The 15725-nt window shown below is 30.6% G+C and overlaps 1 protein-coding gene across 2 annotated transcripts; it reads right to left on the reverse strand.

Annotated features, from left to right (window-relative positions):
* Window positions 1-521: 521 nt before the first annotated feature.
* On the reverse strand, window positions 522-14268 carry LOC126890422 (glutathione S-transferase 1-like). Of its 2 annotated transcripts, XM_050659336.1 has the most exons (4): window positions 13983-14267; window positions 7846-8046; window positions 1002-1329; window positions 522-885 (listed from the first exon to the last, which is right to left on the reverse strand). In XM_050659336.1, exons 1-3 carry the CDS (start codon window positions 14121-14123, stop codon window positions 1009-1011), a joined length of 663 nt encoding a protein of 220 aa, XP_050515293.1. In that variant the 5' UTR covers window positions 14124-14267; the 3' UTR covers window positions 522-885; window positions 1002-1008. The 2 variants fall into 2 exon arrangements, with proteins under 2 accessions (XP_050515293.1, XP_050515292.1); XM_050659335.1 differs by lacking the exon at window positions 522-885 and having other exon boundaries at window positions 903-1329; window positions 13983-14268.
* Window positions 14269-15725: the final 1457 nt, after the last annotated feature.

Genomic DNA, 15725 nt, shown 5'->3' on the forward strand with positions numbered 1-15725 from the left:
TTTCGACCAACCCTGTATACTAAAATTAAAAATTTAGCTATACTAATGATTCTTAACAATAGTAGAGTATATTAAAAATCATTTGAACGTAAGTAGAGTTTTAGATGTCAAACTATTACAATTCTACAGGGTGTGAATATTGCTACAAAATTATTAAAAAGACGTAATTATCTTTTAAAATACCCTGTATAATATTACAAAACCTCATATTTTAAGAAAGAAGACATCGAAGAGAATCCAAAAATGTAAAAATATACAGGGTGTCTCATTTAAAAAACGAAGTTATAAGCAACTTCCGGTATAACCGGAAGTTGCAAAGAGATGAAAATATTTTCATTTAATAGATCATCATTCAAAACCCCTTAATTCCAATTTTCATGATTCTGTTGCCTTTAGTTGCCTCACCCTGTATATTATTCATATAATATATAATCAATAATAACGTATAATAACGTATAATAATCAACGTATAATAATCAATAAATATATAATAATAACAAAATAATAAATAAATACAATAGTTAATAGAATAAAATGGTTTATTAAAAATTGTGATTTATTTATATTGATATTGATATTCTTAGGATAGTACTAATTTTGATCATATTGATATCGAGTATCGAGTCGAGTGGAGTATCACAAACTAAAGTGAATTGTAAATATATCATTGTAACCTATTGGATTAAAAAAGCCGAAAACCGGATTTGGAAAAACCAGTTTTTTTAGCCGGTTAGAACCGCCAGGTTAAACCGTAAGCAAAAAAAATCGGTATAACCGAAAACCGGTGTTTTGTCGAAAACCGTCGTCACTACTATAGAAATCTTCAAAGCAGCGGTAGAGAGAGTAAAGGTAGGGATGATCCCAACCTTTGATTGGTGTACGGCACTGAAAGAAGAAGTGGGTGTTAGGTACGGTATATTTTATTCGAATCTTAAGAAAACGAAATATAAAAGTATTTATTACATAAATACTTTTATTTATTACATAATATTTAAACATACATAATCATTATTGAGCTTTTAGTTGAGCTTTTAGTATTTCTAATAACTTTTTAAACTCCTGGTATCCCTCGAAGTTTAGGTGACTATAGGGCAGTTCTCCCATTTTTTTGGACCAAGCAGTAACCTTGGGATATTTCGCTGCATCAATCGGTACAAAAGAATTGGAGTTACTTGTAGAAGTCCACAGACTGAAATCAGCTATGGTCATCTCGTCACCGGCAACGTATTTTGATTCAGTTAAAAATGTCTCCAAGAAACCATAAGCTTTGTTTAAAGCTTCAGCTAAGTCTTGAGGGAAGTTAGGTTGGCGTTTGTACAGGAAGAAGCCCTAGAATATCGTTAAATTATTAGCTATATAAATAACTTACTATGAAGTAAAAACTTCCGGTGTAAAATGGTATAAATTTATTAAAAAGTTTTTAAAATATCCAAAATGGATTTTACAAATAAAGGCACAAATGGAGCACGAGAATGGGCGAATTTGGAGATAAATCCCGAGACAGGTAAATTTTTACTTTTAAATTACGATTTTTTGGCATATTATATCATACTAGTGACGTCATTCACCTGGGCGTGATTTTTTAAATGAAAATAGTGGTCGTGTGATAGCTTATTTGAAAAGTTATTCAATTCTATATTCACATAAAAACATTAACATAATTATTTATACAGGATGACCAAACAATTTTTTTTAAATTCAATTAATTCACACAAAAAGAACAGTGTATGTAATTTATTTAACTCAAATACAGTTTGCTGCTCTCAGAAAACAGAAAAAAATGTTTATCATTACATTATCAGGCATCATATTATCTAGCTACGGAGAGTTCGAAACAGAAGTGGAATATCAAGTGAATAGAGAAAACAGAGCCGCAGGTTGCATGAATGAAACAATATGGAGAAATAAAAATATCGGATAAGAAATGACAGGCAGAATGAATTTACAAAACAGTCGTCAGACCAATAATGCCATACGTGGCAGAAACACGACCTGACACAGAGAGGTCAAAAATAATGCTAGAAACAGCAGAGGTAAAAACTTTTCGAAAAATCAATGGTAAAATACTATGGAACAGAGCTGGAAGTACATATATACAGGGTGTCCCAGACTAATTTATCCAGGATATATATCTTACCAATAGAGATTTTTGAATTGGACAAAAACTGATCTATTCCATTTATAGTACTCTTTAATATGGCGTATAAAAAATCATCCCCTAAATATTCATCCCTTAGTTACAGCCCCTAACTTTATTTTTTTTAATAGCGCTCTATATATTTTTTATAGTTTTGGATGTGACCTTTTATCGTCTATTCTATTCGGTTCGTAAGTAATCAAGAGAATATCAGTTTATTTTGTTAATTATATGTCCCAGACCAATTTATCCAAGCTACATTATTTCTTGATCGAATGGAGATTTTAGAATGGGACACAAACTGATCTATTCCATTTGTAATACACTTTAATATGGCGTAGAAAAAAATCATTCCCTAAATATTCATACCTTAGTTACAACCCCTAACTTTAATTTTTTTAATAGCACTTTGTAACTAAGGGATGAATTTTTTCTACGCCATATTAAAGTGTGCTACAAATGAAATAGACTAGTTTTTCTTCCATTCGAAAATCTCTATTCGTTTGAAGAAATATAGCCTGGATAAATTAGTCTGGGACAGATAATTAAAAAAAAAAAGTGATATTTTCTTGATTACTTACGAACCGATTATATTTTTAAAAAATCTGTTAAATAGACGATAGAAGATACAAGATCACATCCAAAACTATAAAAAATGTACACTGTGCTTTTAAAAAAATTAAAGTTAAAGGTTATAACTAATAGTAGAGGATCCGATATAAGGTCGATTTGCACCGATCTGTTTAATGGATAAAAATTACTGGATATGTAATTTAGCATGCTAATAATTACAAAAAACAAGGGTTGCCCGATCTAATCTTGTTCTAACTATAATTTATTAATAATTAAAAAATTTCATTTTTTTTAATTAAAAAAAAAATTTTTTTTTCGACCCAGGCATATATTATATCAAATTTTTTGGATCATTCTAAATAAAAAAGGTCTTTTGTAATTTTTCTCTAAAGTTGATCGTTTTTGAGTTATAAACAATTTAAAACTGAAAAAGGAACGAAAGATGACAATTTTCAAGGCTCAAAAACACAAGTAAAAAATAACATCTTTGGAATCATCAAGTACATAAATTCAAGTTCAAACTTTTTTCTATCAGGTCTCGATAAGAAATTTAGCCATGTTTTATTCTTAAACCTATTTTTTTAATTGTTAGTAAGGAAGGTTTCTTATGGGGAGACGGGCATTAACAACTAAAAAACAATATTTCAGAATAAAACAAGTCCAAAATTCTTATCGAGAACTGATAGAATAAGGTTTTAACTTGAATTTACGTACTTCGTAATTTCAAAAATGATATTTTATACTTGTGTTTTTGAGCCTTGAAAATCGTCATCTTTCGTTCCTTTTTCAGTTTTAAATTGTTTCTAACTCAAAAACGATCAACTTTAGAAAAAAATTACAAAAGACCTTTTTTGTTTAGAATGATCCAAAAAATCTGAAAAATTTTTTTTTAATTAAAAAAATGTATTTTTTTAATTATTAATTAATGGGGAACTTGCACATTTTTTTTATTACATAATAATGTTCAGTTTTGTATAAAAATGAGATTTCCAAAATTTCCCGCTTCAAAAACTCATAATAACTTAGAAATACAAATTTAAAGTCTTCTTTATTTTAAAGTAGTTCAGACGGCCCGTGACGTCACATAGTTTTACATTAGTTTTTTATATGGTTATATCAGTGATGTGGGAGGGTTATATGTAAGTATATTCTTCTTCTTCTTCTTTAGTTTATTGGCCTCCACCTACTTGGGTATTTGGCCACAGCTTCGTCGCGAAATATGGGAAAATATTTATATTGTAATGACATTTTTTTATCGTATGGCATTGTAATAATATAAAAAATATACCAATTTGTTGGGATTTTAGTTTACAGTTTTTGAAGGAAAAAAGAGAAAGATTAATATGGAAAATAAAGAAAAACTTTATAAGTATTGTTTAGTGCCATTCTGTACAAGTACAAGCATTCAAAACCCCAATAAAATATTTATTAGATTACCAAGGGATAAAAAACGCCGTTTACAGGGGTTATTTGCATGTCGAAAAAATATATTTCAGATAATACACAAGGTCTTCATGTATGTCAAGATCATTTTATCGTAAGTAGTCTGTTGTCTGCTTAATAGTGTTAAATAAAACAAGTATATTTTTTCATATTTCTGTGTTTTATAATATTGCCACTATACTTAATAGGAAGTGTGTACCTACTAAGTTTTATCGTTAAATACTTATGAGAATAATAATCAGAATAAAATCACAGTATAAAATTAGTAGGTATAATGGGAGTATAATATACATAATATATGTACTTACTTATCTGCTTTAACTCCCCGAACTTCTCCGACGGAAAAATTTTCACTCTTTTGAAAATATGTAGTCACCATACACATATCAACTATAGGTAAGTTATCAGACTGCCCTTTACAAAAACCCTCTTCGGTCATTTTAAAAAATATATCTTAAAAACACTCAAATATATCAGAAATAGAAATTATCAAATATATTTATAAAACTTAGTGTCAGTGTCAAAACGAATGCCAAACCTATGAGGGAACTTACACATTTTTTTATTACGTTAATATTATTCCGTTTCCTTTAAAAATAATATTTCCAAACTTACACGCAATAAAACCTCATAATAACTTATAAGATAATTTAAAATCTATATATTTTTTCTGTTTTCTGGCCTTGGTTTAGAAGAACCCTTAGCCAATGTAAAATAGTTCAAACGATCAAAAACGCTTGTGACGTTACATAACTGTATTTTCTACTGACGTTTATAATGTCTAATTTAAAATTATATACAATTTTGTTTACTTTGTTGGTGCAGAATGTACATGCACAACTATATGACGTCACTATACGTTTTGGACCACCTGTTTTAATTTGAATTTTTAATCGTCTTTAGGGGCCAAACGAAAGACAAACAAAACTTTTTTTTATCTTTGATACATGTTTTAAAATATGTTCTGTTGTGATTTATAACATTTTTTTCGAATTTAAAAATTTATGCAAGTTCCCTATTATAGTTAGAACAATATTAGATCGGGCAACCCTTGTTTTTTGTAATTGTTAACATGCTAAATTACATATCCAATAATTTTTATCCATTAAACAGATCGGTGCAAATCGACCTTATTAGTGCGGCAGATTCGTGCAAATATTATAAGAATTGCACATTTAATGATACAAGCATATAATTTGGTCCACATATACTGCACATATAAAGCTACAAATTTAGATATGAGGCCATCTCAGATTTTGCCTTTTACAAAAATGGCGGTAATTCAAAATGGGCGACTATACATATGTGACTAATAGCACGATATCTTTTGAATGAAAAGTCCGATTGTAACCCAATTTGCTACATAGGTTCCTTTTGTGATTTACAAGATCTATATCGTGAACTGGAAGAATCGGTTTACCGGAAGTTATGTTTTATCTGGTTTTTTATGTAAAACTATTTTATATTATGTAAATAATTTATTAACAATTTTTTCACCCTGTTTATATTAATTTTTCAAAATGGTAATAACACCATTGAAAAGAGAGTAAGAATATGTTTTAGGAAATATTTTGAACTTTTTAGTTATTTTAATTACCATTTAATAAATGCATAACATATCTTCACATGTACCTATGTGTGGTAGATTCGTGCAAATATTATAAGAATTATTGTGCGTTTACTGGTAGAAGCATATAGTTTAAACCACATATACTACACATACCTACAAAAGTTTAAATTTAGATATGGGGCCATATCAGATTTTGCCTTTTACAAAAATGGCGAGCATTCAAAATGGCGGCTGTAGATATGTGACTAATAGCACGATAACTTTTGAAGGAAAAGTCCGATTTCAGCCAAATTTGGCAATAAGGTTCTTTTTTTAATGAGTAAGATCTAGGTTTTGAACCGGAAAAATCGGTTTACCAGAAGTTGTGTTTTTACTGTTTTTTATGTAAAAATATGTTGTTTTTTTTTCAATTCTTTCACCCTGTATATATTAATTTTTCAAAAAGGTAATATCGCCATTGAAAAGAGTGTAAAAATATTTTTTAGGAAAGATTTTGGACTTTTTAATTACGTTAATTACCTTTTAATAAATGCATAACGTATCTTCACATGCAGCTATGTGCGGCAGATTCATTTTGAATGCCTGACATTTTTGTAAAAGAAAAAATCTGAGATGGCCTCATATCTAAATTTGAATATTTGTATGTCTAGTGTATGTGGTTTAAATTATATGCTTTTAGCATTAAGTGCACAATAATTCTTATATTATTTGCACGAATCTGCCGCACATACATTGTAGGTTCATAGGTACATGTGAAGATGCCTTATGCATTTATTAATTGGTACTTAACATAACTAACGAGTTTAAAATATTTGCTAAAAAATATTTTTACGCTCTTTTCAACGCCGTTATTACCTTTTTAAAAAATTAATATATACAGGGTGAAAGAATTGGTAAAAAACAACATGTTTTTACATAAAAATTGGGAAAAACACAACTTCTGGTAAATCAATTCTTTCGGTTCAAGACCTTGGTCTTAAACATCAAAAGAAGAACCTATATACCAAATTTGGTTGAAATCAGACTTTTCGTTCAAAAGTTATCGTGCTATTAGTCACATATGTATAGTCGCCATTTTTAATGCCCGCCATTTATGTAAAAGGTAAAATCTGAGATGGCCTTATATCTAAATTTGAACCTTGATGTGTGTAGTATATGTGGTCCAAATTATATGATTTTACCATTAAATTCACAATAATTCTTATATTTGCACGAATCTGCCACACATAGGTACATGTGAAGATACGTTATGCATTTATTAAATGGTAATTAACATATCTAAAAAGTTAAAAATAATTTCTACAAAATATTTTTACGCTCTTTTCAATTGCGGTATTATCTTTTTGAAAAATTAATATATACACAGGGAAAAAATTGAAAAAAAAAATATATTTTTACAAAAACAACCAGTAAAAACACAACTTTTGGTAAACCGATTCTTCTGGTTCACCACATCCATCTTGTAAATCATAAAAAGAACCTATAAACCAAATTTGGTTGAAATCGGACTTTTCGTTAAAGAGTTATGGTACTATTAAACACATATGTATAGTCGCCATTTTGAATGCCCGCCATTTTTGTAAAAGGCAAAATCTGAGATGGCCTCATATCTAAATTTGAACCTTTATATGTGTAGTATATGTGGTCCAAATTATATGCTTGTATCATTAAATGTGCAATTGTTTCACATATCGGCCGCACTATATATCGTATCTTAGACTATAAGGGATGAATTTTTAGAGGATAATTTTTTATACGCCATATTAAAGAGTATTACAAATGTAATAGATTAGTTTTTGTCACATTCGAAAATCTCTATTCGTTTAAGAGATATAGCCTGGACAAATTAGCCTGGGACACCCTGTATACGACGGAGATGCAAGGTGGAGAACATTAATAACTGGGTAAAAAACTGGATGATAAGAGTAAATGGAACGACCACATAAGCCGAATGATAACAAATAAAGTAAGGACGGCGAGGGATGGTTCCCCAATAAGAAGAAGATCAGTGGGAAGACCAAGAAAATAATGGAACGATAACTTACTGCCGGCACATTGAAAAAACAGACAGTCATGTCTACACAAAAAGAAGAAGAAGAAGAAGAAAAATTAATGTACTTACCGCAATGTATCTGCTAAATGAAAATAGATCTCCCGCATCAAATAAAAGTTTCTGGTTGATAAGAGCCCGTTTCTTAATATCCTTTGGGTAGACGGGATTGTCATTTCCATATTTTTCTCCCAGATACATCATGATTGCATGGCTGTCCCACATTACGAAACCGTCATCTTCCAAAGTGGGAACAGTGTGACGTGAGTTTAGCTGAAACAATACTTACTCTTCAAGATATACAGGCGGTAACAAAAATACAGGTCATAAATTAAATCACATATTCTGGGACCAAAAATAAATCGAATTAACCTAACTTACCTTTGTACTAATATGCACATAAAAAAAGTTACAGCCCTTTGAAGTTACAAAATGAAAATAGATTTTTTCGAATATATCGAAAACTATTAGAGATTTTTTATTGAAAATGGACATGTGGCATTCTTATGGCAGGAACATCTTAAAGAAAAATTATAGTGAAATTTGTGCACCCCATAAAAATTTTATGGGGTTTTGTTCCCTTAAACCTCCCAAATTTTTGTGACGTGCTATTTAAATTATTATTGCAATGCCATTAGTTAAATTAAATATTTTTAAAACTTTTTTGGCTCTTAGTATTTTTTTGATAAGGCAGTTTTTATCGAGTTGCTGCTTCTTTTTTAATATGTTTACATAAAAATTTTATGGGGGTTTTGTTCCTTTAACCGCCCCAAATGTTTGTGTACGTTGCAATTAAACTATTACTGCGATACCATTAGTTTAACACAGTGTTTTTATAACTTTTTTGCCTCTTTGTATTTTTTAGATAAGGCACTTTTATCGAGATGTGGCTTCTTTTTTAATATGGTTCAAAATATACCTAAAAATGTAAATCATAAATAAATTTTCATATTATTACCAAGTCTCCATAATCGTACTTAACCATATACAAATATGTGATGGATTTGTCAAAATATCTCGATAAAAACTTGAGTTTTCGAGAAAGTACTAAGAGGCAAAAATTTTTTTAAAACATTGTGTTTAACTAATGGTACTACAATAATAATTAAATTGGAACGTACACAAAAGTTTGGGGGGGGGGGGAGGTTTAAAGGAACAAAACCCCATAAATTTTTTATGGGGTGTCTAAATTTCAATATAATTTTTTCTTAAGATACTACTGCCAGAAGAATGCCACATGTCCATTTTCAATAAAATATCTCAAATAGTTTTCGATATATTGGAAAAAATCAATTTTTATTTTGTAACTTTAAAGGACTGTAACTTTTTTTATGTGCACATTTGTACTAAGGTAAGTTAGGTTCAATCGAACTATTTTTGGTCCCAGAATATGTGATTAAATTTGTGACCTGTATTTTTGTTACACCCTGTATTTATACGTAGAAAACGTAAACAAAAAACTCAATGTGATTTTTAAGTATATTATTATATACAGGGTGTTTCAAAAAACGGTTACACCGTCTCTAGGATAGGTAAAAAATTGAAAAATAATGGAGGCTTGTTTGGTAAAAAATTTTTGTAACGCCATCCGTTTCAAGGTCCATGGCGTTGAAGAACAAAAAATTTTACATATTTTTTACGATTTTGCCGAAACTACTGGCAACATTTTAATGAAATCTGATGGGTTTTAAGAAGTAGTTATTGTGCATTTTTTGACATTATTTTTCAGTTTTTCATCTATCCTAGAGACGGTGTTAGCTTTTTTTAACTCGCCAGTGGTCGCTATGTGAGATTTTCTTTTCACTTTTTTTCTGGGAAATTATACGGGCTGTGGTCCCTTCTAGTCTCCTAACTATCCTTCCTCGACAATCTAATAGACTCGTCCGCTCAGATAGTGACTCAGTTTACTTAGTATTACCATATTGTTGAGTCAGTGCACTTCATGTGAGATATTCTCTCATCAAGCCACCACCGGCGTCACCAACTGTGTATAAAAATTAATTTTATTTTTTTCCTTAAAACCTAAAATAATATCCTTTTATGATGTAATAAAATGTAATAAAAGGCGCCGTGGATATGGTCGATGATATGAAAATCCTATATTCTGTTTCACGGGTTAGTTGTAGATGGTCACTTACCATATTATTATTATATTTTCAATGTTAAATATTGGCGGCATCAATAGTCACATTTTATATAAAGATAATAATAATAATAAAACAGAAAAACGTTGTGTCTTTTTGAAGCAAATGGCTTTATCGTTGATGAAACCTCATCTTCTTTGTAAAATTTTGTAAAGAAAGGCAAAAGTTGGATATGTGAGAGAAAGCCTCACGCGTGACCACTCGCGTAACAACCTACCTAGCGACCAATGGCGGGTTAAACACCCTGTACAAAGGGCATGAGTTGCATCGAAGGTCGGTTCTGATTGCGTATTCGTGTTTCATGACACTAAAAATCCCCAATAACAAAATCTGGTTATTAATATACTGATTTTGACATGTTTATGCACTTTGGGATACATGTGGGATACATTTTAAAATGCAATTATGCATTTTTCTATTGTAGAATTTTTCTGACCTCATCCTGAACACAATGCAAGAAGCTGAAAATCTCTAGGTGCTGTATTTAAAAATCTATTTATTCCGGTATTTTTAGTGGTAAGTGCTCTGGTCTATTACATATTAATCTAATTATTGTGTAAATTGTAAACAGCAATTAAATAAATAAAAAAAATCAAACTAAAAATTCTGAAAAGACTTAAAAAACAGGCTCAAAGTGGACAATCTGTATGAGCAAAGTCTTGATCTACTTGATACTCCGAATTTTGTGATGTTTTATTAGACGGGGCTGTACCGTCGCCCCCGTTAGCGAAATTATTCCTATTCGAGTTTTTTGTACAAACTTACTCAAAAAGAGGTCATTATAAAATTCCACTGGTAGGTCTGGATCCCGCGTATGAAAAAAAAGTTGATTCATAGCAAGCTGAAAATTTGTTAATAGCTTAAGGGTGTCTAGTCGGATAAACTGTGATATATGGGAACACTGGAACAGGGGCAGTTTTAATTGTGGAACAGGTTAAAAATTTGGAACGGTCACACCACGAAAACGGCACATTTATTTTGTCCGACAGAACAGACTTAAACTCTCCGAACATAGATTAAACTCTCATGCAAAAATCAGACTGCTATTTATCACCAAATGGGAGTTTTAATGAGTGGAACATGTAGAGTATGTCAAATGACAGGAATTATGACAGGTGATAAATAACAGTCCGATTTTTGCATGAGAGTTTAATCTATGTTCGGAGAGTTTAAGTCTATTCTGTCGGACAAAATAAATGTGCCGTTTTCGTGATCTGACCGTTCCAAATTTTTAACCTATTCCACAATTAAAACTGTTCCTGTTCCAGTGTTCCCATATATCACAGTTTATCCGACTAGACACCTTTAAGCTATTAACAAATTTTCAGCTTGCTATTAACCAACTTTTTTTTCATACGCGGGATCCAGACCTATGGTTGCCAGGCGGTGCCGTGGTCGAAAAATTGTTTAAAAAATTGTTTTTAAACAAATTCACAAAAATAATCTTTTCACTTCAAACAAATTTTTTTTAGATAATTTGGGTCATTCTGAGCAAAAAAGGTCTCTTGTGATCGATTTTTCTCTAAAATTGATTATTGTTGAGTTATATCTACGCGATTTAAAATTTGAAAAATGCGAAATACAATTTTTTTTTAATCAGAGTAGTACCCGTATGCACGCCAATTGTGAATATAAAATTCTTAATAGTAAGTCTGTTAATAAATGCGTAATAACTACCTCTTTAAACCCACCAAATCTCATTTTGATATCTCAACCGATTTTAGAGCAATCAATAAATCTTCACTTTGTAAGAGAAATCTCAACACCCCGTATCTTGGAATTCATTAGCTACGACTCTGGTTATACTAGGTCTCCAAACTTCATACATACACAGATTATTTCAGTTTTGCATAATCTATATTTCTGCTCGGAATATTTTTTCGATAAAATACTTACTTTTTGAGTTATTTGCGAAAAACCGTCTAACAACGTGGTTCTTTTGTTGAAAAATGAACATATTCACTCGCAAATAACTCGAAAAGTATTGACTTAGTGAAAAAACTTTATAGAACAAAAGTTGCTTAGAATTAGTCAGTTTATCCATTTTCGGACTTATTTTGGACCTATATTTTTTCACCCCCGAGAAGGGGTGAAACTCACCCCCAGGGCAAAAGTACACATCGGTACTATATCACTTTTTTTTCTTAACTTATTAGCTATGTGAATGCCAAATTTCATGTCAACCCAAGCGGTTGTTTAAAATTCACAGGTTTTGCAATATTTTACCGTGAGTGAATGATCTAATAAATCTATTTGTAGGGGTAATTTATAAAGGCTGAAAATATTAAATACATAATAAACTAAATTGCAAACATAAAATAAAATTTAGATCACTACAAAATACATCATTACCTAATTTAAAGTTACAAAATATTTTTTATACAAATTCTTATTTAGAGGGTAGTTTCTAAGGGTTTAAAAACAGTTATAAACTATAAAATACATTTCAATATGAGAAACAATCAAATTCCTATATTTAACATACTATTTAACGTACCTACACATAATTTAGATTTAAATAACGCTTATATCGACTGTTCTTAATTGTTGGTAAAAAAGGGTAGTTTTCACCCCTTAAAAATAAAAAGCACACATTGTAGTCATATCACTTTTGAAGAGAAGGATAAGATGAGCTTACTTGCAAAATTTATTCTAAATCGGAGCGGCTCTTTAGAAATTAGGAGTTTTGCAATATTTTACTGTTAACGAACGTACTAATAACAAAAAATTATAATTACAAATAGGTCTGGATCCCGCGTATGAAAAAAAAGTTGATTAATAGCAAGCTGAAAATTTGTTAATAGCCTAACGGTGTCTAATCAGACAAACTTTGACATATGAGAACACTGGAACAGGGGAAGTTTTAATTGTGGAACAGGTTAAAAATTTGGAACGGTCAGACCACGAAAACGGCACATGTATTTTGTCCGACAGAACAGACTTAAACTCTCCGAACAGAGATTAAACTCTCATGCAAAAATCAGACTGCTATTTATCACCAAATAGGCGTGTTAATGAGTGGAACATGTAGAATATGTCAAATGACAGGAATTATGACAGGTTATAAATAGCAGTCTGATTTTTACATGAGAGTTTAATCTCTGTTCGGAGAGTTTAAGTCTATTCTGTCGGACAAAATAAATGTGCCGTTTCCGTGGTCTGACCGTTCCAAGTTTTTAACCTGTTCCACAATTAAAACTGCCCCTGTTCCAGTGTTCCCATATATCAAAGTTTTTCCGACTAGACACCCTTAAGCTATTAACAAATTTTCAGCATGCTATTAATCAACTTTTTTTTCATACGCGGGATCCAGACCTAAAAGTGAAAACATTTATTTTTTGAATTGGTTTAAAAAAATTGTTTAAACAATTTTCCGATCGCTGCACCTCCCCGTACCCTGTGGATTTGTTATAAAAACTTCTTTTTGAGTAAGTTTGTGCAAAAAAAAAAACGAATCGGAATAATTTACCTAACGGAGGCGACGATAGAGCTTGGACTATAGCCCTAATTGTTAATAATTAAAAATAACAGATTGATAATAAAATAATGACAAAAATTTTTTCAGAATCTTAATGGAGGGATTTTAAGTTTTAATTTGATCACTTTATAACTTTCATAATATAATTTTTAATTGAATTTTAATTTAATTATTAAGCCCTAAAAACGTCCATTTTTGCATTTTTCAAAATTTAAATCGCGTATAACTCGACAACAATCAATTTCAGAGAAAAATGACACCAGTTTTTTTGTTCAGAATGACCCAAATTATATAAAAAAAATTGTTCGAAAAAAATATTTTTTTGGGAATTTGTATAAAAAAAATTTTTAAACAATTTTTCGACCACGGCACCGCCTGGCACCCTGTGGGTATGTTATAAGGACCTCCTTTTGACTAAGTTTGTGCAAACAAAATTGAATCGGAATAATGTCGCTAACGGAGGCGACGCCGACGGTAGAGACCGGCCTATATGTGTTTTATCAAATACAGTACCACCACAGATTAACCCAACTGTCGGGTTAATCTGTGGTACCACCGTTTCATTTTTTTGCGAATAGAGTACTTACCTTTAGATATTCATCCGTTAAGTGCTCCTTTTTCACCACGTCAATAGCGACATATTCCAATTTAATCTTCATTGCTTCGGCAGCCAACAAAACAGCTCTAACACAAGGGCTTCTACTATCACCGTATAATTTTGGAGCCATTGCAAACTTAGACACTGGCACACTAAGAGCAACGAAAACGTACTAACTATCAATCAACGGGAGTAGTTACGGCACTACTATACACAATATACTCAGCCAGCGAATTGGTTTATTCTAACAGACAATTTGAACGGATGTGCTTATTATTTATTTAATGATTATTACAGTTGAGACTAGCGCTATTTTTATTTTTAACATTTCAAGATTGTTATTAATGGAGGCAAAGGTTATCGTTAATACACATTTTTCTGACAGGTTATAATTAGTTTTTTTCTGATTTTAAATTTAAAAAGAACATGGATAAAGTGGTATAAAATTAGGAGGAAGTCGTTATCAGTATGTATATCAAATTGGTTCTAGAACGCATGTTATGTATTTAAATAATTAAAAATTGTCAGTAACATAAAACTTCCTTCTGCTTTCCGTTAAGGGGGTAGATGCAAAATCTTGGTCGAATGCTATTTATATACATTAATTTTTTTCGAATCCTGAGAAAACTGATAAATATTCTTGAAAAATTTCAACGCAGAATGAAAGACTACATCATTACTGAGGGTATAAAGTCCCTGAAAACTTCTATAATGTTTATTTTAATAAGTCACAGGGGTGGAAAAGAAACAGAAAACTGATTTTTCAAATGTGTGGTTTTAATTTCAAATATTTTATTCAAAAGAAATTTTTGAAGTTAGACTTCTTTAGGCGCGATGGGAGTGAAATTTAATATGCGCGAATTCATCAAAAACCTTGTTCCCCGGCGCAGACTAATTATACTTTTGCTCTGATTGGGTGTTCAAATGACATGACAAAATAATTAAAAATTGTCAGTAACGTACAACTTCCTTCTGCTTTCCGTTAAGGGGGTAATTTTTTTCGATTCCTGAGAAAACTGATAAATATTCTTGAAAAATTTCAACGCATAAAGTCCCTGAAAACTTCTATAATGTTTATTTTAATAAGTCACAGGGGTGGAAAAGAAACAGAAAATTGATTTTTGAAATGTGTGGTTTTAATTTCAAATACTTTATTCAAAAGAAATTTTTGAAGTTAGACTTCTTTAGGCGCGATGGGAGTGAAATTTAATATGCGCGAATTCATCAAAAACCTTGTTCCCCGGCGCAGACTAATTATACTTTTGCTCTGATTGGGTGTTCAAATGACATGACAATAAACTGTTCAATATGGAGGTTATCATAAACAAATATTGTATATTAATTTTTATTGTTGTGAGGACACAGACAAAAGCAAGTTTATAATTGTAGTAACTTTTAAAATAGTTTTTAAAAGCAACAGGTATGTACCTAATTGTAAATGTTTCAGTATTGTAATAGAAAGTTACATAGGTAGTACTTACCTATTTGGAAAATGGATGTACCTATCTAATAGGTAATGTTTTGATTTACATAATCTGATTACCAACAAAATTTCTACCACTCTTCATATAATATACCTATTGTTTTCTTACTCTATATTTTGTTGTATTTTAATATTTTAATTCCCTTTGTGAACACACACACAAACAAAAATCAAACTAATTTGATTAAATTCAGAACTGTCAAACAGTAAAACGTTAATTAGTAATTTTTCTATGTTCTTTGATGAATT

The sequence above is a fragment of the Diabrotica virgifera genome, chromosome 8 (assembly GCF_917563875.1).
Source record: "Diabrotica virgifera virgifera chromosome 8, PGI_DIABVI_V3a".
Taxonomy (NCBI): domain Eukaryota; kingdom Metazoa; phylum Arthropoda; class Insecta; order Coleoptera; family Chrysomelidae; genus Diabrotica; species Diabrotica virgifera.

Bases quoted from the DNA above. Each gene is read 5' to 3' on its own strand.
- LOC126890422 (XM_050659336.1), bottom strand. From the start codon at position 14,123: ATGGCTCCAAAATTATACGGTGATAGTAGAAGCCCTTGTGTTAGAGCT. The intron at 8,047-13,982 runs GTAAGTACTCTA...GTATTGTTTCAG, and splicing joins TAACGGATGAATATCTAAAG to CTAAACTCACGTCACACTGT. The intron at 1,330-7,845 runs GTAAGTACATTA...ACGATATTCTAG, and splicing joins CATTTAGCAGATACATTGCG to GGCTTCTTCCTGTACAAACG.